The sequence below is a fragment of the Guillardia theta genome (assembly GCF_000315625.1).
Source record: "Guillardia theta CCMP2712 unplaced genomic scaffold GUITHscaffold_173, whole genome shotgun sequence".
Lineage (NCBI taxonomy): Eukaryota > Cryptophyceae > Pyrenomonadales > Geminigeraceae > Guillardia > Guillardia theta.
In genome coordinates this window covers 20,564-42,204 of record NW_005434503.1, presented here as the reverse complement: position 1 = coordinate 42,204, position 21,641 = coordinate 20,564, and the positions used below count along the sequence as shown (strand labels likewise).

The 21,641-nt window shown below is 49.0% G+C and overlaps 7 protein-coding genes and 3 non-coding genes across 10 annotated transcripts; 7 read left to right on the top strand and 3 right to left on the bottom strand.

The window, feature by feature from the left end:
• Positions 1-104: 104 nt before the first annotated feature.
• GUITHDRAFT_t107 lies at positions 105-178 on the top strand. Its single transcript has one exon. It is a non-coding gene; the product is annotated as a tRNA-Val (tRNA).
• Positions 179-819: 641 nt separating this feature from the next.
• On the top strand, positions 820-3,320 carry GUITHDRAFT_166408 (hypothetical protein). The gene is made up of 10 exons (XM_005820530.1): positions 820-836; positions 1,753-1,886; positions 1,951-1,999; positions 2,053-2,161; positions 2,210-2,316; positions 2,365-2,477; positions 2,534-2,707; positions 2,752-2,881; positions 2,930-3,093; positions 3,151-3,320. Exons 2-10 carry the CDS (start codon positions 1,770-1,772, stop codon positions 3,253-3,255), a joined length of 1,068 nt encoding a protein of 355 aa, XP_005820587.1. The 5' UTR covers positions 820-836; positions 1,753-1,769; the 3' UTR covers positions 3,256-3,320.
• GUITHDRAFT_t108 lies at positions 1,178-1,251 on the top strand. The gene has a single exon. It is a non-coding gene; the product is annotated as a tRNA-Val (tRNA).
• Positions 3,321-3,517: 197 nt separating the features above from the next.
• Positions 3,518-3,591, top strand: GUITHDRAFT_t109. Its single transcript has one exon. It is a non-coding gene; the product is annotated as a tRNA-Val (tRNA).
• Positions 3,592-4,700: 1,109 nt separating this feature from the next.
• Positions 4,701-9,196, top strand: GUITHDRAFT_120195 (hypothetical protein; the record flags this gene model as incomplete). The annotated part of the gene is made up of 3 exons (XM_005820529.1): positions 4,701-4,781; positions 4,918-6,406; positions 6,477-9,196. 3 exons carry the CDS (start codon positions 4,701-4,703, stop codon positions 9,194-9,196), a joined length of 4,290 nt encoding a protein of 1,429 aa, XP_005820586.1.
• Positions 9,197-9,288: 92 nt separating this feature from the next.
• GUITHDRAFT_120194 (hypothetical protein) lies at positions 9,289-11,552 on the bottom strand (the record flags this gene model as incomplete). Its single annotated transcript, XM_005820528.1, has 10 exons — positions 9,289-9,388; positions 9,434-9,527; positions 9,573-9,627; positions 9,679-9,778; positions 9,828-9,892; positions 9,938-9,994; positions 10,108-10,785; positions 10,843-11,022; positions 11,082-11,399; positions 11,451-11,552. 10 exons carry the CDS (start codon positions 11,550-11,552, stop codon positions 9,289-9,291), a joined length of 1,749 nt encoding a protein of 582 aa, XP_005820585.1.
• Positions 11,553-12,898: 1,346 nt separating this feature from the next.
• Positions 12,899-13,775, top strand: GUITHDRAFT_98272 (hypothetical protein). Its single transcript, XM_005820527.1, has 4 exons — positions 12,899-12,987; positions 13,032-13,147; positions 13,195-13,329; positions 13,413-13,775. The coding sequence occupies exons 1-4, from the start codon at positions 12,927-12,929 to the stop codon at positions 13,662-13,664; spliced, it is 564 nt and encodes a 187-aa protein (XP_005820584.1). The 5' UTR covers positions 12,899-12,926; the 3' UTR covers positions 13,665-13,775.
• Positions 13,776-15,937: 2,162 nt separating this feature from the next.
• Positions 15,938-17,749, bottom strand: GUITHDRAFT_120192 (hypothetical protein; the record flags this gene model as incomplete). Its single annotated transcript, XM_005820526.1, has 5 exons — positions 15,938-16,070; positions 16,126-16,272; positions 16,326-16,897; positions 16,943-17,029; positions 17,087-17,749. 5 exons carry the CDS (start codon positions 17,747-17,749, stop codon positions 15,938-15,940), a joined length of 1,602 nt encoding a protein of 533 aa, XP_005820583.1.
• An 832-nt stretch (positions 17,750-18,581) lies between these two features.
• Positions 18,582-19,292, bottom strand: GUITHDRAFT_120191 (hypothetical protein; the record flags this gene model as incomplete). The annotated part of the gene is made up of 6 exons (XM_005820525.1): positions 18,582-18,707; positions 18,752-18,862; positions 18,915-18,983; positions 19,028-19,105; positions 19,153-19,181; positions 19,232-19,292. The coding sequence occupies 6 exons, from the start codon at positions 19,290-19,292 to the stop codon at positions 18,582-18,584; spliced, it is 474 nt and encodes a 157-aa protein (XP_005820582.1).
• A 354-nt stretch (positions 19,293-19,646) lies between these two features.
• Positions 19,647-20,547, top strand: GUITHDRAFT_155978 (hypothetical protein). Its single transcript, XM_005820524.1, has 2 exons — positions 19,647-20,291; positions 20,340-20,547. Exons 1-2 carry the CDS (start codon positions 20,142-20,144, stop codon positions 20,424-20,426), a joined length of 237 nt encoding a protein of 78 aa, XP_005820581.1. The 5' UTR covers positions 19,647-20,141; the 3' UTR covers positions 20,427-20,547.
• The last annotated feature ends 1,094 nt before the right edge of the window (positions 20,548-21,641 follow it).

Sequence of the window (21,641 nt, the reverse complement as noted above, 5' to 3'; positions counted from 1 at the left end):
CATGGTGCGTACGGTACTACCCCGACCCCCTCCCAAGTCAGGGACTGGTTGCTATATAAAGGCTTTGGGGCGAGAGTGAAGCAGACCCGCCTCGAGGTGGTGGGGCTTTCGTGGGAAAGTTGGTTAATCCGTGTGCCTGACACGCACAAGATCCCCAGTTCGAACCTGGGCGAAAGCACGAGGATAACTTTTTGGAAAGAAACGCGTGCTGGTCGGCCAAATCATACTAGTAACTGAAAAGCCTCCTAGACTAACTCTCCTGATTGTCCTCGGCGTACTGCTTTTTAACTCAGTGAACTTTGTGTAAAACTGAAAACGGTATCTATTAAACTGAGATCGAAGGGCCGTTATCATAGTATGCCATCAGCTTTTTTACCGCACTGCGCGGCAAGCGCTGAGCCTCGGCCCTGCCAGCCCGCGGCCGCCGCCCGGCCGGCCCCCGCCCCGGGGAGCCCGGCCCCGGCCCGGCGGGCTGCCGCAGGGGAGACTCCGGCTCAGAGCTTCAAGTTGGAGAGTCCGACTCATGTGAAACTCAAGCATCCACATCATCGGAGAAAACCTTAGTAAGGAACTTCAAACGGGCCGGGCCGGACGTTGACAGTGACTCTGAACTGCCAGGCTGAGGTCACCTCCTCTTCGTCTCTGCACTGACTCATTGACATTGCCGCCTTGAAAACACGTAACTGACTTAGTAAGTCGTCTTCACCGGCGGCCGGGCCGGGCGGCGCCAGTTGCCGTGAAAGTTTACACGGTCACTACAGGAGCCTGGCAGTTTTTGTTAAGGCTCGGCGCTATCTGACCGTAGGCTGGCACGGCTTGACTCGGCGGCTGGCATAGCCGGCCGCCGCCGGGAAGTTCGCCGGGCCCGGCCCCCGACTCGAACTTACACTGGCGGCCGCGGTTCGGCCCGCCGGAGTACGGGCCGCCCCTGGGCCGCCCTGAGCCCGGCCGGGACTCCCCAGTGAGCAGCCCGGGCCCGGGGCCATGGCCCGTGCGTACCGCCGCCGCCCAGTCTAAGTACTAACCCGATCGGACCCCCTCCCAACTAAACGGTCACTGAGCGGGGATCGGACCGTACGGTACCGTACCGTAGGCTGGTTGCGGCAAAATGATCGGACTCATGATGATATGACGGCTTTGGGGCGAGAGTGAAGCAGACCCGCCTCGAGGTGGTGGGGCTTTCGTGGGAAAGTTGGTTAATCCGTGTGCCTGACACGCACAAGATCCCCAGTTCGAACCTGGGCGAAAGCACGAGAATAACTTTTTTCGCGATTGAGGACAGCAAAAGCGCCTGGGAACAATTGATTTTAGAGGTAGTACTGGAATTTATTTTTTTGCTTTCTGTTGTACATACAATTTAAAATTGTCATTGTACCAAACTTTCTGAGCCGTGCATGCTGTAGTTTCTTGATCCTCCAGTGCTGTACAAGTGCAACAAGCATGCAGGCGGACAGGTCCGATGAGAGTTTTCATTCTGTCGCGTGTGGGAGGTATAAAGGGGGTGGACCTTAGAAGTGATGATAAGGGAAGGAGCAGAGGAGGAAAGCGATAAGGAAGTTATCGAAACAGGGAGAGTTACCACAAGTGAAAAGAGAGTGAACTTTGAAAAACGAGTGAATCGGATCATCACAAAAGTTTTCTGTCAAAAAGTGGATCGGTATCTGTACAGCTTCTAATGTAATAGGACCACTTTAGTCACAAAGTTTTGAGCAAGGATATGGCTTCATTTTTGATAGGTAACACTCTTTGCAGGTGCATGTTCATTTGACATGGCGTGCAAAAGAATTTTCCATAGTCGCCGTGTCATTGAACCCATTTTCTTATTCTCGCTTGGAGTTTTTCTTTGCACAGATGCAAAGCCGGCTGTCATAAAAGCAATACCCACGGTATGAGTTTGGGTGGGAGGAGGGAAAGGTATAGTCATGTGTTCTTGAACTTACTTGCATGCAGACAGCAACTGAAAAATCCTGGTTCCACTCAGTGTCGTCAGCATTTGAGGGTGAGTCATTGGTTTACAACAAGAGAATGAGAAATGAGAACGTCATCGTGTAGGACTGTGGCCTGGACAGCACAATCAAGATGCTCGCATAATCGGAGGAACAAAAGTTGATGGCGCGTATCCATGGTTGGTGGAGTTCCTTCCAAATTCGACCACATTATGGTATCATTGACAGTATTTGGGGATCATGGAGTTACTGTCTCATTGCAGTACGGCTCAGATCGTCTCTGCAACTTGGGCATTATCTGCGGTCCATTGCGTTGTCGATTGGAACACGGGGACGATAATGCCGGCTTCGTCTGCCCGACTCATCGTCGGTGATGAGTCGCTGTTTTGAAAATTCAATGTAAATAACACAACAATAGGCTGCAACAGCAACACACTATCAACGAATTGCAACCGAGTTCAAGTCAAACGGTTTGTTCCTCATCCAGATTTCAATGCAACACTGCTTGAAAATGACATTTTGCTGATCGAGGTCAGTTGATACAGTGCTAGGACTCTTTGAAGAAACGTTACTAAAAATAGCTTCAGGTCTCGGTCGATCTGTCCCCACTGATCAACAACCAGTTCCCAAAGATCGATGGGCTTACAACTCTGCCCGCTGGACTTCTTAGCCCTGGGAATTCCATCATCCTTGCAGGCTTCGGGGTGACAGCAAACATACAGTCGGGAAAGCCACCTGAGATTCCCTTCGCATTGTACGAGGTTCTGTGACACGTACGTGGATCGAGTGTCTGACTGCGCCGCAGGTTTCCGTTCCTATCGCAACAGAGCAAACGTGCAAGAACAGCAATCCCTCTCTTGCAACCTTCGCTTCTCGATGGGTGTGGTTGTGCGTAGATGGAGAAGGGCAGAAGGACAGCTGCGAAGGAGACTCAGGTACGGCCCCTGAATGAAAATCTTTTACAGCGTGCTAAGGGAGAGCAGGTGGCCCAGCCTTTTTCTCTGTCAGCAACTCTGCCTACATCGTTGGAGTGCTCAGCATGGGATCACAGTTACCGTTAAATGCTCCCTTATGCGCGACGCCTGGGCGCTATGGCGTGTACACACAGATCAGTTTCTACTCCGATTTTCTGAAGAGTCACATCTATGTAATGAGTAATTGTTGTCTGCTGTTTATTTTTCTGAACAATGTTGCTTCTCTTCAGGATATTCAATTCCAAGGTACTGTTTCAAAGGGAGACAGGTTAATTTCTTCTTCCTGGCCCATTTTCATTTTCGCAAGTGTTGTTGTCACAACATTACTTCCTTAGATGAATGTAACCTATCTCACCATGTTAGATGTAAGAAAAATATGTATAAGAAGAGATTTCGAGTGATTGTTGGGTTTATATAGTCAAACTTAGTATGAAGTTGGGGAGCTGAGGCTTGCTTGTACTTATCCCCATGTACTCATCCCCATGTACTCATCCCCATCATGGCATAGTACAAGCAAAGCTTCAGCTCCCCAACTTCATATTTCACTATATAAACCCACAGAACCTCACATTCGATATCCCGCCTCGAGGTGGTGGGGCTTTCGTGGGAAAGTTGGTTAATCCGTGTGCCTGACACGCACAAGATCCCCAGTTCGAACCTGGGCGAAAGCACGCGTAAACTTTTTGGCAAGAGGACCAAATCATACTACTATTGAAAGTTCAAAGGGCTGTTATCCGGTGGCATACGGTCATTGACTCAAAGTTAAGATTACTTTTTGAGCTACCCAGTAGTATCTTTTTGTTTTGGTTCAACTAGCCGCCGCGTTTGAGTACGGTACTCAGGACCGTAGTGCCGGGGACCGCATAGCGTTATGGAGGCTGTGTGATCAGCCGCACGCACCCCGGGCGGCCCGGCCGCCCGGCCGGACTGTCCGTCACGGTACCAGACCAGGGCGCGCTGTAGTACTGCCAGCCTTGACCCTGACCGTCGTACACTGAGCGGCGGCGGCGGCGGCGGGCCGGCGCACTGGCCAAACGGCGGCGAGCCTTCCCTGGAAGAGCCTGAACTTCCGAAAACAAGACCGTAGTGGCGCCGCCGGGCCCCGAGAACCCGGCAAACCCCGGGCCTGTACAATCCTGCCGACTCTGCGGCTGTCACCGGGCCCCACCAGGCTTGGCCCGTGACCGGGCCGTACTTGAAAACAACTCACCGGCACACGGCGGAGTCCGACGGCCGGTGCCACGGTGACCGGCGTCCGCCCGGGCCCGGGCCCGGGGGGCCGATGATCCGAGCCCCACGGGCCGGTGGGGCCGTGCCCGGCGGCCACCGTGACGGGCCGCACGGCCGGCCGGGCCCCGGGGTCGCCGGACCGTGACGTCAGTGGCACCCGGCTCAGCCGGGCCAACGTCAGCGCGGGGGGCCTGGCGGCTGGACCGGCAGGAAGCCGCTGAGGGCGAGTTGTAACTGAGTGCCATGCGGCTGAGCCTCGGAGACTTGCGACTCGGCGTCGGCCCGGCCGGTGCGGGCGGCGGGCCGGGCGGCCCCACCGTCAAGACCGGCCCCACAGCCCTAGGCTGAAAGAACTGCGGATCAACGGACTCAGGCTGGTAGCGACGATGCCGCCGCTTGCTGTAGAGCGGCGGGCATTTGAAATGGCAGGATCGGATATAAGCCGTCAACCACAACTCGGACCATCCTAGCATGAGATCGGACAGTGAAGAGCCTGATTGAAGTCGCCGTGTCTTGATCTAGTCCGCCAACTCAGGCTTGATCAGAAAGCATGGTGAACTTGTTGAAGATGCTCCGTTTGGGAGGTTTCAAGTCCTCAGACCTTTACTTTGGCTTCGCCGAGAAAGTGATGGTGAGAACTGAACACTACACCTGATGTCTGTTTTTGAAACTGAAATGAGATGTTCCCATTGAAAGTGCCACGGTGCGCATGCTTATTGCATACCAGTCCGTGACTTATATTATGTCAATGTAATTTCGATCTGCAGGGTCCTGATACTCCGCATGACGAGACGAGGACGAAGTGGATGATTGACAAGAATGGAAGGAAGGTTGAGGCAGTTCCAGAAGACATGGAGACAAAGAGCAGCAGATACGAGGAGCTCATCGAGAGAGATCTCGTCGAGAATCCAGATGTGATGAACTCGGAAGCGATCATCGATAGGTTGAGCTGGGCGAATGTTGTGTGTTACTATGCGGAGCAAGGAGTCTCGAATGCTACACAGTTTGCTCTCAAGCTCTTGCATCAAGAGCCGTCCTTCAAGATCAGAAGGCTGATCGTCAAGAGATTGATGTTCGCGGCTAGACAGCCCGTGACTCCAGAAAAGAAAGCGATCATGGAAGCGACTATATCAGCGATATCCGACGATCACGCTGACGTCCGCGGCCTCGTGATTGAAATGTGCGATAAGAAATGCATTGAACAAGACCGACTCGATGTCGACATGTACCTAGCCGTCTCCAATCGTAACACAGCCTTGCGTTTGCGTGGCCATTGTGCTTCCTCGGACAAGTTCGAGGATTTGTCAGCCTCGGGGCTTGTAGGAAGTGGTGCCTGGCTGACCCTACAAGAGATGGCGATCGCATTCAAGGATGACACCTTCTTGCGGGGGTTGGTTGCAATGCTGTCTCATCAGGTGTTTTCCGTTCGAATCTGCGCGTGGCTGTTTCTCTCCGATTCCAGCTTTGCCTCGGAAATCGAAAGATGCAAAACTCTTGAGATCAAGATAACTCAGTTGAGACGACGGAATAGCAAGCTTCGCAGCAAGAGATCACAAGTAGAGGCTCGTCATGAAAATGCGATTCGTGAATTCATGGAGAATTCCAGGGACAGGATCGCTTCTGAAAGACTGAAGCTGCAAGGACGTCTGAATGATGACTTGTTGGCTCAAAAAACACAGGAAATCATTGAGAAAATTAGAAGCTTTGGGATGAAAAATGATGAAATGATTATTTCAATCGGCAGAGAACTACAAAGAGCCAAAAAAAAGGAAAAGTCTACCAGCAATGATCTCTCCATGTATCTAGAATCATATCAACAATGCGTAAGCTCGCTCAAAGAAATGATCATTTCAAAAGTTGGTACGATGCTAAGTTACAACTCGTCGTATTATTTGAGCTTGAATTCCTTCTTTGAGAACAAAGGAAGGGAAAATTGGTATATTAGGAAGTCTGCTCTGGAATTTCTGGGCGAGATTGCAAAGGCCGGGTACGACTCAGCAAAGGAATTTCTCTCTTCTTCTGAGAACGACAGGAGCCCGTACGTGCGACGAGCTTACAGGAATGTGGTGCAAGAGGTCTTGGCCTTGAAGATTCACAGCAATCAAAGTCAAAGCCAAGTCATTTCGCCCGAGAAGGAGAGCAATGCTGCTGATATCTGTGCTACCCCCGAAGATCAACGAAAGTTCAACAAAGCACTGAGACTACGAAGGGAAAGAATGGGAGAAGAACAACTGATTCGCAGTGTGAATGTTTTAGGTAATGTTTGCATGTTCTGCTTTCTGAACGCATGTTTGGATATAGAGTTGACGGATCTTGTTTCCTGCAGAATTCTCGTGCCGAGAGGTTTGCAAATTTCTAGAAGAACTGCGACCAAGATTTTTGGAGCAAACAGATCGGTATATTCGACAAGCAAAGCGCAATGAGGTTGATGGTGAACAGCTTATAGACATGTCCGAAAAAGACATGCGCGAAGTTCTTGGGATTACAATGCGCAAGCATAGAGCGATTCTCAAGCTGAAGATCAAAGAGAAGATAGATTACTTGAAGTTCTACACTGACCCGCAGCAGATGGAAACAGCCAACAAGGAGCTGCTTCAGGAATCAGCCAAGAAGTACTTCAGGATCATGAAAGTTGATAGGAACTCAGAGTCAAAAGACGAGGTTGTCAAGACTTTATCGTTCGATGTTCCCCAAATGCATAGCGACGAAGCTCGTTGTTCTGCCATTCTTGTCAAGCGAGCAGACGGACAATTTGTTTTCACACAAGTTTCTTGCGTCTCATCAGGGGTGAAGGAGGGAGACATCTTGTTGAAGATACAAGACACCAACATCCATGGGTTGACCTGGGACAAGGTTGCTGACCTCTTCCTAGCCCACGGTCAGATCTGCATGTGTACCATACTCATCAGCAGCGAGTCAGCTGACCCTCGAGGCTCGTCGGGCCCTCCTGACAATTCTGGAGACGAGCATGCTCGCATCAGGACCCTGCAAGTCATCAGCCACTGTGACTCCCGGCATCACTGCCGCGAGCAAGTCCAGGGCCTCGGGCTAAACGTGGAGCTGATGAGCTTCGATGACTTCCAGCTGCTGCAGCTGATCAACTGGTTCTCTCGGCACAAGTTCTCCAAGTACCTTGCAAGAGTCCTGAGCGAGAGCAGCATGAATGACCTCAGACACCTCGCCATGCGTCACAACGACAGCCAATGGCTGCAGAGCCTTGAGATGGATTCCCAGGACCTGACTGCCTTCCAAGAGGCCATGGTGCAGCTCGCGACCAAGTTCGGAATCATCAAGGAGGAGAAGCTTCTCGAGGGCGAGAGGCGGTTGGACTTTGGTTTTGACTGGGTCTTGTTGCACGGCAGCACAGCTCCCTATGTCTCGCGTCACTCCTCGCGATTTCGCAGTCAGGACGCGAGTGAGAGTTTGAGTCAATTCAAGACGACAGGGAGGGACGCGGTGGTGGTGGAGAGGAGCCTGGAGGGGCTGGAGTACTCGCTCCTGTGGCATCGGTCGATGAATGTTGGAGTCGAGCTCATGCATACGAGCACCGGCATGTTCCGGTTGCACGTGCCGTCCTCAAGCAAGACTGCTCCGACCGCTGCCAACCCAGTCAAAGTCTTCCTCGTCTACTCGGATGGCAGTGTGGAGCCAACGAGAAGTCTGAATGCGATTCAACTCTGGGGAGAAATCTGGAAGCAAGAGCCTGTTGAATACACAGAAGAAGAGCACGCGGTTGAGGAGGAAGAGCAGGGTAAAAATCCAAGTGATGAGGAATCGGAATCGGCATCAGAAGTCTCCGTTCATCAAGACAACATCCTTGGTCTCAATTTTGGGTCTTCAACACCGAGGAGCCCTGGGAACAAGTCACAAGGGCAGGAAAAGCGCCACGAAAGCTCTGAGATGGATTCCGAAGTTGATTCAGACGGAGAAGACGATGTGGTGGGCTACCATGTGTTCCCCTCAGTGGGGATGAGAGTGGGGCTCAGGTCTGTGATCGCCTCCAAGTATCCTCACCTCTTAGAGGAGACAGGGGGGTCTCTGGGCAGAATCTCTTGGGTTGACCCCACAGATCTTGACGGCGACGGGGTGACGGGTGACATTTGTGAGGTCACGTGGGACAACGGGTACATGGGCGACTACCGCACGGGGTTTGAAGGACACTTCAGGTTGAGGGAGGTGAGAGAAGAAAGGCATGCCCAGGAGCGAGTCAGGGTCAAGACAGTGATAGGGAGAGATGTCGACCCTCATCGAGGTCAGCGAGTCACCGTGTCGGCCTCTTCTGCGCGCGACGAGCCTGCTGTGAAGAGCGGGACCATTGTCGATGTCAAGGAACTGGGTGACCCGTCCAAGAAGAGCAAGCTGTTGCGAGCTTCATGCAAAGTTCTCTTCGACAACGGAGAGGAGAGAGACATTGTGATCGGAGGAGACCTGGAGATGTGTCCGGAGGATAGGGGGCAAGAGAGCTTTGAGGCTGCTGCTCGACCGCTCCATCTCCGAACCATCGACGAGGACAGAGAGGTAAACTTGCACGTGCGAAGAGCCTTGAAAAATGCTAACGAGGATGCGCAGAGGGAAAGTGAGGAGCCATGGGATGTGCTTCAACCTCCTGCCGATGATGTTCAGTCTCACAAGTCTCAGACACACACCATGGACTTGGGCGCTCTGCAGCCGATGGTGTCGTATCACTTCCCGTCGCATGCGCAGCAGACGAACTTGGTGATGGGGCACTGGGAAGGACGCGCCTGTTTCCGTCTGCACCCTCACCTTGTGGTGCAGCACTGCCGGGGGAAAGGCAACCTGATGGAGCGGCGAGCAGCTGTCCGCACCTCGATGATGTTGACACAGCGAGGCATCTACTTGTTTGCGTTCGAGGTGAAGCAGGGAGGAGAGAAAGTCATTCAGAAAGCACTTCAGTTCAATGCCAGCGGAATGAGCGAGCTGAACGAGGAGAGAGCAAGGAGATTGACGAGCGAAAACGAAGAAGAGGTAGCTCGTGAACTACAGCGAATCGACCTGGAGCAAGCCCAGACCAGCGCAGCAACTTGACATGACTGTCAGGACACGTTACAAGGCCGGAGCCAAAGACCTTCACCGCACAGGTAGAAGCAGGCTCCCTGCTGCTCCTCGGGATCTTTATCTCAGGACGAAGGATTCTTGTGCAGGAGCTGAAAGAGCCGGAGGATGCGAGATTTGACCTCCCATAGGAGCTCGTCCTTGAGCGAGCGATTCTCCCAGTAACTGCATTGGGATGAGATGCGGAGGAGGGAGGACAATCTCCTCCACCTGCTGCCGTAGTCCGTCAGAAGCTCCTGGTCGGGCTCAATGTCGCAGAGAGTGACGAGGATGAGATGGGGCTGGCCGTAGATCAGCATCTCACCTGCTCATGGTGATGAGCAGTCGAATGAGGGAGGCTGAGCTCAACAGAATTCAACATTAGCCGCAAAGAAAGAATTCCTGTAGTCGTTGACATATTTCACCTGATAGTGACAAGTCGTCAAATCAATATATCAAGAGAAATTGAACCGCACTTCATTCCCAGACCAGAGATCAGCAACGATGGTTTCATGGTCTTCAAAGCAGATGCCTTCTAACCCTCTCTTGGGTTTCGTTCTGAACTCATATGCGTACCTTCACGTCTACATGAGCTTTCGATCCTTCCCTCGCTCTTTCACTGAACCTTTCTGAGAGTTCCATTTGAAACAAACCAGCGCGAGTCGTGTAGAAATCTTCTTCCTTGTAAACCTGTTTGTCTGGTCACCCTCGTTCTAGAGCGCAACGGCTACGCACTGGGCAAGAGACAGGAAAGATGGTCAGACGTGGGATAAGCTTCTTTGCAAATAAACCCTGATTGTGCTTTGATTAGAAGCTATCATGGCGCGTTCTCAGTGCAAGGGTTGGTCACACAATGATAGAATCTGAGGTTTTCCTCCCACCAATCACTGTCTACAAACACTCACATGTTGTCCAATCAGTCCTTCGCGGGGATCTCCGTGTACAATCTGCGCCAACTCATCAAAGAAGTAGGCTGCCACAGAAAGCATCACCAGTCTGACGTCTGTAAACTCATGAAGTTTGTCATCGAAAAGCTCTGGAGGGAGGCGAACAAGTAATTGACACTGGCTTGTCATGAGTTGGGCATCAGCCTCCTCTTCGCATGAATGCTTACACGAATTTTCACTTCCTTCCTCTGGATTCATCCAGTTTAACAGACCATTCTCCAGGCCCGAAAACAACTTGATCGATTCGTACTCTTCATCTCGTTGGTCAAAATTCTCAGCTGAGACCAACCCGGAGACAAAGTCCACGCCGTCAGCTTTTGCTTTGACTAGATGCCAAAGACTCCTCCTGCTGGTCATCCTCGAACAACTTGTCTCCTCCCCCTCATCATCTTCTTCCAAAACCTTCCGAGATCTCTGATAAAATCTGCTCCAAAGCTGCTCGCTTAACGATTGAGCCACCTCCCAGTCGGCGGCGGTTCGACCAGCTAAGCTGGCATCGATTTCAGAGCGCGTGCTCCATCTATCTTGGATGAAGCGACAAAGAAGCTCGATCTCGTGGGTCGTGGCTGAGCTGTACGTGAGTGTACCTTCATCCTCGTTCTCTTGCGCCGTCAGGCGTCGAGCGTCGTGAGCTACCTGACTCAACTTCTAGCCTCTAGTCACAATTTACATGTTTCACAGCAACAAAATTACCTGCCCCTCCGTTGAGTTGACCGCCACGAGGAGGAGCGAGATGGCAGAGACAAGAGATTCTTTGCTCACTTGCCGGATATCCAAAGCTCTATCACAGCATATCTGTAACAAGGCCCTCAAGGCGCTTGGATCGCTCTGTTGGCCATATCGATACAGCTTCTCCAGTGACCAGATGACAGCCTAACATCAAACACCACTATGATCACTATCGATCGGAATTTCACGGCACAACTTCGCACCTCAATCAAACTCGGATTGCTCTGATCCATGAGCAGCTCACGGCAGACTCTCTCGACAGCACATTCGTCCCCTTGTTCGGAGAAAATTGCGATAGCGCATACCAACAATGGAAGTTCATCCATTGAGTCAGCGCTGTACCGGAGAAGCCATTCACGGGCAGCAGGGACGGTCCCCTGCGTTTCTCCTGCTTCTGCAAGCAATTTCCATTTCACTTGTGTGTCACCATGTGATTGAAAGAGAGACTCGAGGTCTTGCCAGCATTTCTCTTTGGACGCCAAGCACTGAGTGGGCATATTTGGCTCTTTTCCCCTCACAAGCTGCTTGCATTACATTCAAGACAACCTGATATGAAGTATCTTGTGCTCTACTTTCCTGGTCTCATTGTCCACCTGATCTCCTTGCTCCGCCACCTCCTGTATCAGATCCATGGCGACAAACTGGTTTCCCAATCGAAGTTTCGTAGGATGCATTGTAACGGACGGATCTGTAACGGAATAACCTGGATATCTCTCGTATTTTTGTGTCTCGTATTTGAAAATATTTTACAAAGTTTCAAAAAAGAAGACATAAATTGAATCCGTTAAAGAATCGCTGGTTGCAACCACCCTACCCAAGACCTGCTCTCCTTGCGCATGCCTGGAAACAACAGGGGTAGTCGACCAGGGTTCTGCAGGGGTAGTAGATTGTCGAGGTGAGGTTGGCAATCATGCAGGTAGTCCATTGTTGCGGTTTTTGGAAACAATGGGGGGGGGTGGGTTGTTGTCTTTTGCAAGGATAGTGCACAACTAGGGTGGGTGACATGTTTGAAAAGTAGGGTAAGCTAAGGTAGGGTAAGCTGAGGTAAGCTAGGGTAGGGTATAGTACCTGGGTAGGGTAGGGTAGGGTAGGGTAGGTGTCCCCGGTGGGAGGGGTGACTTCATGCTGCTGCTCCAGCGGCAGAGGACGATCAAGGGAGAAGGGCATTCATATCGAAGACAGTCACCGAACGCGAGGAAATGATGGCGATTGGAAGAACATGACTAAGAGAATTTGGGAAAGAGGAAAAAACAGAGCCATCTGTAGATTTGAAGGTAGAGAGCTGACGTAGAGCTATCTAACCTCCCTTAGCACCACATGGGAAAGGGTAAAAGTGCTTGAAAAAGGAGTCTGCAACCTGGAAGCATATGAAAAGGTGGATGTTTTATAATGTTCAGAGGAGCAATCAAGTTTTTCCGTAGATGTCATGGATCTGTGACTGAAAGCTAGCTTTTCTTCAAATACATCAGACAAGTTGAATTTGTTGGAAAGGACTATGATGAATTGTGTACAGCAGTTCTAGTACAGTGTAGGCTGAAGAGATCAATTTTGTCTTGCGTTTTGGAATCTTGTAAGTCAAGTAGATGCCTTGTGATGTATTTGGGATTCATTGCTTTGCTTGCGTTTATATGGAAATGCTTTGTTTTCAATCCAGATAGAGTGTCTGGGAGCGATCGACGTTTCGATTGTTGTTCAGGGTTGTTTCTTTGCCTAATGTTTTTAAAGGTATGAACTAGCAAGGTTTGTTCTTGCTAACTCATATCAGAGATGCGCCCCTTACTGAAGCAATGCCCGTCGTATTTTTCTCCATGATAACCTAAATGCCTTCTGAGGGGCCCAGAGATATCTTGAAAGTGCTGAACGAATAATTTGCCGCTGAAACCAGTTGATTGTATCGAGGAAAGAACAATGCCTGGAAGGAGGATTTTTGTCTGTGAGGGGAAAGGGGTGTAGAGTGCAGCTTTCAAGTTTGAATTGGGCATAACGTCAGTTTCCGCGCTGTTGGCTGAGACTTGAAAGCAGGGGCGACCTGCACGACGATACGCGCAATGTCAGAAGCGAAGGAGTGGACGCCTGACGAATGTTTGAAGCTTACTGCACCATGCGAAGGTGATTCATTCTTGCTTGTTTGTTTCCATTCACTCGTGCAACAGGATATTTGTGCCCGATGAGTGCGAACACTTATGGAATAGAATTCCTTGAATTTCGAATTCGAGAGATGGAAGGGCAGCAACGAGATCTATACCACGTTAAAAAACCCGATGACGCAGTGCGTGTTTTGTGTCCTGCCTTTGTTCTAGCTGACAGTTAAATTAGCCATCGGAGCCTATCACGGACATCCCGCCAGAACAGGAAGACCTCTACCGGCTCATTCAGTATGCATTCCCATCAGAATTTTTGAAGGCAAGGACTATCGGCACGTCTCTCGTCTTTTCTGTCGGAGACAAGGAGGTGAAGAATCACCTTTGTCCCCTCAATGCTTGATTTTTGTCATTCTTTTGCTCAACACCGATTTTTGATTTGATTTTGTTTAGGTTCAGTCGTTCCGAATGATAGAACGACATTACTTTCGTGACAAGCTCCTGAAGTCGTTTGATTTTACTCTTGGATTTTGTATGCCGAATTCTCGCAACACTTGGGAGGTCATCTACACACTTCCGGAGCTCGACGCCGAGACGGAAAAGGCGATGATCGATAACCCATATGAAACGAAATCAGATAGTTTCTACTTTGTCGGAGACAAGATGGTCATGCATAACAAGGCTGAATATGCATACACACAGTAGGGAGGATACGTGTCTTGTATGCATCAGCAACCAGTAAGAAGGAAATAATCTTGACAGAGGTTAGGTAAAAGTGAAGGCGTTGATGTATTGATTGAAAGGATGGATGATGCCGATTTTGAAATTCCTGCATATTATTCTATCCGTTTAGATGGCTTTTATTTTCATTCACTATTTATAAGGTCTTGTCGAGGGTTCCGTGTTTGATTTTTGGGGGGAGGGGAGGGAAGACCAGCTACCTTGATTGAGGTCATGATTGACAATCAAGAAAGAATAACAGGTTCTGATATCATCCTATCAAGAAATGATTTCCTGGATGTTCTTAGGTTCGACTCTGTACATGTTGCAACGCTTCATCAAGCAACCCGGCATCAAAACTTGTATCCCAGCTGTAGTTCTCGTCATGTTCTTCGAGAGACATCACAGTATGCTCGTCTCCAGAGCTCTGCGAGCGCAGTGTCTCATCATCGGCATATTTATCACCCTCGGATGACCGTTCTGACGCTTCTCCAACACTTTGGCGTCGCGAACGGCTAGCACCTTCGCCATCACACTGAATGCCTCTTGCCATACATCTTCTGCACGGTCGTTCGTCGTCGCACTTTGCCTTCGCACCTCGACAACCACTACACGCAACCCTAGTTGGATGTCTGCTTGACGACAGCCATCTCCTCATTTTGTAGAGCGACGACTTGCTTGTTACACCGTAAGAATGTCTGCTTCCTGGATTTCTCTGTAAATTGTCGGTAAGTCCAGTGCTTTGGAGGTCTGCTTTTGACAATTCTTTCCCATCTATAATGTCATCTCCAGGAATATTGGCAGAGCTCATATCCATCATGAAGATCAAAGAGGTGTGTTTCTGAGTTTGATGCACGTTTGCTGCTTCCAATCGTACTACTGTTCCATGCTCACCTATCCCTTTTCGGAACTACAGTTAGCTGACTTTGCAAATACAGCCTACAGATATTACCTTGATGCTGCACTATCGAATGAGATCGAATAGACAGAGTGGCATTGAAAACGTCTGGCAAAAGCGAGTAAGCATTGAGAAAAACGACAACAACCAATTGTCGTGGTTGTAACTGAGATTATCTTACACCTTCCTGAATCAATGCATGATTTAAATCGAGATTCTGATTTGTCCAAAGGGGATTTCTTACAATATTTCTACCGTCCTGCTTGAGGCCCAGCTCACGCTCACAGTCATTCTTGGCGCGCCTGAGCGATTGGACACCATCTAGCATCTAATCCCTCACTTTCCTTTGAAAGAAGTTGCCTCTCATGAAACGCGAATGAAGTTGATAGATGTATGTTGCCATTCAAATGAAAAAGATCGCAATCTTCTTCCCTCCTTGCCTCCTCCTCTGATCTATCCATCGCTGCATAGCTCTTGTTTTTCCCCCTAAGGCGTGCGACCCCCCACCCCTGAGTCGACTATATCACAGACGGCAGCTCACCCCCACCCCATCAAAACCAGTCTCATCACCCACCAAGTGCCCCGCATGTAACACAAGAAGTCAAAACCTCCAGTCGACTTCGACTCCACCCCACCCACGGGATGCCCAACCCCCTCGTACGAATTTACGGCCACAGCTGCATGTCACTGTGATCATGACTACTACCCACCTACTCGAGTTACAACCCCACCTCACTCTATGACACATTTATGATGGTAAAGTACCCCTGCTACAGTCTATGACTTTCACACACTACCCCCCAAACGTAAAGACCTAACTTTCACCTGTCTCGTGATGTCGCCAGATCACATGGGATCCGGTCTTTTCGCCTGTAAGCTCCTTGACTTGTACTCTAAAACTAGTCTTTTGGAGCCTTTCTAGCTAGCCATACAGACCCAAACAATGTGTGTTGAGAAAATAGAATTTCCAGAATAATCTCGGGATAACTTGCGAATGTTCCTCGCAGCAGTAATGCTGAGGCATGTCATAGGAGAAACAGGAAGGAAATGCCGAGATACTGCTCAGACAATAATCTCTCCCTATTCTTTACCCTTTCCTCATCTAGTCTCTTGTCATAAACAGTTTCGCTCACTACCCACAATTCCCCTCACTCTACCCCATTGCCAAATCGCTACTGACTTTCTCTCTGCCTCTCTGCCTGCCTGACTTTTGGAATCATTTTTTCTTGCTCTTTCATAGCGTTAGTATATACCATTTGAATGATTCGTGCCGAATCTCGCTTCCTCTCCTTGCTTTGCCTCATTTTGCAGCAGGCAATATCTTTACTTATCAAGCTTGTGAGAAAGCGAAACTTCTAGGTCATGCTGCAGAGCGAAACTTCTTTCCCTTCTCATCGTCGTTCTCCGCCATTTTCATCCAATCTTGGATCAAGCGTCGCCCTCGCAGCACTTCGTTCTCGTACCAAGTTTTGTCTTCTCTACATTCCGCATACCTGCAAACCGTCATAAGGTGCACCGCAAAGTTCAATATTTTGCCTTGTGCCAAACATGTTGGTGTTCTTGATGAATACATTCTTCAGCCTGAACGTAGCATTCTCGGGGTAGACTTGAGAGATCCAGTCATCCAGATGCCAATTCTTGATGGTCATCGGAAAGTGAGAACTAAATATGTGTTGATGCGTTCGGTGAACAAAGCTGCAAGAAAACTGGTCAGTAGTTCTCGAATGTTGCAAAAGTAAATTACAAACCTCTGGGTAAGAACCAGATTGTTGTTCAGATCCACAGCTCCAACAACCCCGAAGTTTGCTCGAACAAGACTAGTTTGCAAGGTTTCAACGAATGTTTTCGCCCAGGCTCTGGTGACAAATTGCACATCATCGTTGCTTTGGTAAAAATAGTCGCAGCCGTCTTGCCATGCTGCAGCCATCAATGAATTCCATAAAAACGCGATCCCTCCCTGCGTTGTGTCATACGTTTCCGAAAAGCAGGATGATATGACCTTAGATGGAGGCATCCTGTAGAATTTCAAGAAGATTGGTCGGTTGAAGGTCTGATCTTTTGTATGCTGTTCAATCAAACTCCTATTCTTGTCATACAACGGATCTCCCTGATCATACGCAACGTACACCACAAAAATGTAGTTTTCGAACGAAAAGTCATCGCTGATCGAAGCAACTAGCGAAGGCAAGAAGGTGTTGATGAACGGAAGCGCTGATACCTTCGATACACCAGGGGGTGTAATAGTTGGCACGCACAAACAAATCTTGGTTCTTTGATGGTAATGAGAAGGAAAAGAATAGTTCCGATCAGGTGTTGGGACCTAAGATCAAGTCAGCAACACCTTGGCTCCATCAATCTTGTTGACCTTGAATTTCAAACGTAGGTAGCACTTCGCCATGGGCACTCGAGTTCTGTCTCCAGCTGGCCAGACAATAATTCCGACATTTTCTACCTGCCAGCAGTGATCACATGACCTCTATCGCTCCTTTACCAAACACTTCACACTCACAAGTTTAGAAATGTCTTGCTGAGAAGGAATATCAGCGTCCAAGGATACCGAGTATCGGATTGGAGAGGATCGTCTCATGAAGACACAGCCTGCCATGGAGCTGGACGCAGCTCGGGAAAGTTCCACTCCATCAAGCAGCAATACAAAGCAGCTTAACTCCTTCCTTGCAGACCGCAAGAGTGCTACTTGCTGATAGAGAGACTGATTCTCATAATTGACCGAATCTTTTTGACAACTATAAGTGACAATGACAACAAGAACTTTGACGTCGTCTTGCTCTGCGTGACTGTGTTTCGAGCCGAATGGAATGTCAGGACGATGGCGGGAAGAGATACGGCTGTTCATGAAAATTCGAGATAGCTCGAGGGAGGCTTCTGAGCTTCCCACAATCAGCACGGGATTTGTTGGTTTCGGTCGAAGGAGCTCGTTCTCTACACCGCTGCATCTGAATTGTTTTGGCTCCTCACTGTCCCCCCCAAGTCTTGCAGCAAACGTCCAGTCCCTGCATAACCCTCGATCTCTCACCAGGTTCAATGTGCTTTCTTTGTTCTTGACTGGTTGCAAAACTCGAAAAATCCCGCTGGCATGATTCAGCCAGACGCCAATGTCAATGACAACAACTGTAGTAGGAATTTGCCCCTGCTTCATCATAAAGTTCAGCATTGTCATCTTCCACTTCAAGGACTCCTCTGTCCCATGCTCCTCTGCAAAGCAAGCAAGTCTCCTCCTCTCCTCTGCTGCAGACCCCTCTGATGTTAAGCTATGCAATGTTGTTAGGTCCCAAGATTTGATTTCCGAGATGGTGATATCTCTGAGCTCTTCAGGCCTGCAATACAATCTTAAAACACATCGGCCCTATCCAAGAGTAAAGCTTGCCCGTCATGCACAAGATGTAGCCTGACAGATGATTGGCAATGAGATCCGAAAAGCGCATGAATATTTCCAACAAACTCTCGGACACTTGGCATGACATGTAGTATGTAGGAGGCGTCTGTATGGCAGACAGATGCAGCGTCGAAGAGGAAGGCAACAATATCAAGTTCAGAACAATCTGTGAGAAATCAACATTCCATTGATAAACACTGAATTCGCACGAACTTGAAGGAATTGATTGCAAGAGATAATCTTCCTTCCAATGACAGCGCAAACGTTTGAATGGTGAAGGATCGTCATAGTAGCTAAATGATGTCGAATTGAACATCTTTACTGGGCACCTAACGCCTGAATGAAATGATTTCAGTCATTCTCTTCCCCTCAGTATCCTGCTCCCATATATGGCAAAGGATTTACCAAGCTGTTTCAATGCTTTTAGACCGTCAATCGCCATTTCGTATCCCTCCATTGTATGAAAATCTGGCTTTATTCCCCACGCCTGTTTGTTTGCTCATTCAACCGACAGTACAACTACTCCTCTTTGTAGCTGTTACAAGCATAGGTACCTTTTGAAAGTAGAAGCAAGCATGGCGGTTTCGCCCGGATCTTTAGACGCTCATTTTCAATCGACCATGCCATGAGAAGGATAACGAGCGTACAACAGATTGAGGAACCCCAAGGAGTAGTGAGCTTGTGGCAAGAAGGGGTTGACTCTCGTAAGGTGTTTGAACAAACGATGAGCCAGACCCTGTGCATCATCTCACGTGGCTTCAAGCGGCGCCCTCTGCTTACAAACTGCTGTCGACGAGCCGCAAGGTTTCCCATGTTGATACCAACGCGCCAACAGGAAGGGTCCAACAGGAAAGCGACGCATAAGCTTCTCCACGCCTCCTCTAGCCGTCCCTGTAATGGCTACGTCAGAATACATTGGGTAACTCGTTGCACATCTTAATACAGCATCTTGTTCAAGCGCTCCTTTCCCCAACCACGCGTCTTTCGAATCTTCCCCATATCGGCATGCTCTCTGACACAATCAGCATGTGATGAACCGAAATGAACAAGTCATACCTCATAGAGAGCATGGGCCTTCATCCGCTCGTGCTGTAAGGCGGAAGAGCTGTACACGCTGGCCAAATTGAGACAATCCTGTGAGGAAAAGCTTGACATGTGCGCTTAAGAAGGCGACACGTCACCTTGAGAGAAGCGCATTCAAGCTCTTCACCTTCCATCAGCATGTCAGTCCAACGTCAGGAGATGGTCAAGCGATCTCACCCGTCTGTGCTCTGCAACATAGCATCATCCACAAGAGCGCTAGCAGCAAACTGGCGTGCATGTTTGCTTTCCCTCCACTAGCATGAAATGTAGAACTGGACGAACTGGATCCGCCCCATCAGTGGCACCCGGACACCAGTGGGCTGGCCCGGCCGGGCCGGGCCCCGGGCCATCCGATGGACTACTTGGCCCGGTCGGAGAGCAGCTATCAACTGAGTAGATGAAGAGTCGCGTGGCTCTTCGGCTTCACTGATCTTTCACTACCCCACCTACACCTACGACCTCCTTAGTTTTCAGAGACATCGTAAATACCCCTTCCTGTGCCTCTACAATTACCGGTGTTTACCACCCATCTTAGGTGAGGACCCTTTTGCTCAATGTACCCTACCCTGGAGTGATCTCACTTCCCTAAAGCAGCCCGCCGCAGCCATGCTCCGTCAGGTGAGGAAACAGAATCGAAGGGAAGCTTGGGATGGCACAGATGTGAACGCATGTGGCTTTAGTGTGTGAGAAAGTTGATCGTTATCTCCTGCTTTCCCTCTCCCAAAGGCTCAATCTTTGCTTGTTCATTCTTGGGCTTGTTCTTCGTTTGATGGGTGGAGTGGTCGATGGCTAGTTATGCGTCTAATGCAGAGCTTGATTCAGTGTTTCGCAATGATTGTCTGCATAACTCTTTGAAAATCTTGATATTTGTAATTTTGAATAAGAATTTACTCTGCTCGATTGAGTTCCCTTGTCGATTGTGCAACATTGACCATTGAATGTCCTTTACCTACGTCAACGCCGATCAGACTTCAATTATGTATTGTTATGTAAATGTGATGAACAGTGCTGATTAAGAAGTTTGATACCCTTTGTGTTGATTCTAGTGCTGTGGAAGTTGACAAGGATGAGAAATCTTAAAGTCGATATGATCTTCGATGTGGAATCACTGGATATTCAAATACTGAGACAAGATGGCTTGCAGATGCTTTGCGTTACCAACCTCCCTCCTTGCCTCTTCGACCACACCCCTCCTGGTGTTTTTGATGGACAGGGCTCCGGACATGACTTCTATGGGGTGATTATACGATCGATTCGAGATGCAGCAACATGACTCTAATTGCAGACCATGTGGAACCCTCCTTCTGGCTTCGTCTCCGGAATGGATGGTGACCGTGCAGGACACTTCAACTGTGACTACCGCCAGGCGTAAGCCATCACAAGAAACAGATCGAACTCTTTCTTTCGAAGATGGGTGGTGGAAGTTGTTCAAGAATTGTAATTTTGTCGATGGACAATTGCTTGTGTGAATGGTAAAGCTGAAAGCACCTTTGATTCATACTATTCTTACCAATCATAACGCCAAAAATTGTATTCTTCATCAGCTTGCGAGTCTTGTTTCCATTTCACCTCCTTGTGTTGTCGAAAGGTTTCCTCCTGTAGCATATGCTTGTGCTCATGTGCCGTGAAATCAATCATTGCAGGAGCTGCTTCAATGTTCATACTTGAATCAAATTGAAGGTTCTCACCTTCACAGCCCAGTGCTGAAGGGTGTTGAATGCCGGAGCGCTCGCGCATGAGAATGTTGCTCTCTTCTATCTCCTGTCTTGTTTCGAACATTTGTGAAACAGAATGGACAGAGAAGGGTCTGTACCTCATTTTCTCTGCAGTCCTGTACGACAAGTCTTGGCTGCCTTTGTCTTCTTGCGATGCTGATGATGGCTGACTTGTGGTATCCGCGGTTGGAGTCATGCGCTGTGGTTTGAAAAGCCAGTTGAAGTAGCGAAAATGCGTGGGCCTATCCTCAATGCTTTTCAATTCTTCCTCATACTTTCTGTACCTGACAAACTCCGCGTGAGAGAAAACCGTACCACTCAACTACAGTACAAAGTTGTGAAGTATTCTTCTTCTGTTTTGTTGTAGTCTGCACTACCTGCCTGCAAAATTTCAACAAATTAAATGTGTTGCAAGCAGCAACGTATGAGCTACCCTCTTGAGTTTGAATTGTTCGAATGACTTAGTGTACGCATCTTGCATTCTTTGTTTGAGGGCATCTGTGAGTGGTAGATCAGTCAAGTTCCGCATGATCACAAAACCTGTCTTGGTAGAATGCTTCCCGCTTGTCGATGGATTTTGGGCATCGTGCTCTGAGTCTGAAGAGGTTTCTTCAGCATCATGATTTTCTGATTGTGGTCGATCATTCATCTGTCTTTCATGCTCTTTTCTGGATCATTTGTGATTCCATACCCATCAACGCAGAGCAAAACCTCAAAATCCTTCTTTCAACCTCTAAATTCATGGCTTTGATAGCTTGAATGCAGCCATTCATCTATAAATTAACAATCAAAGTGAGTCATCAACGCAAGAATCTTTTTCGTTCCTACCTCAACTTCCTTCTCTACTACTTTCCAGTCTCCTTCTCCAAGTT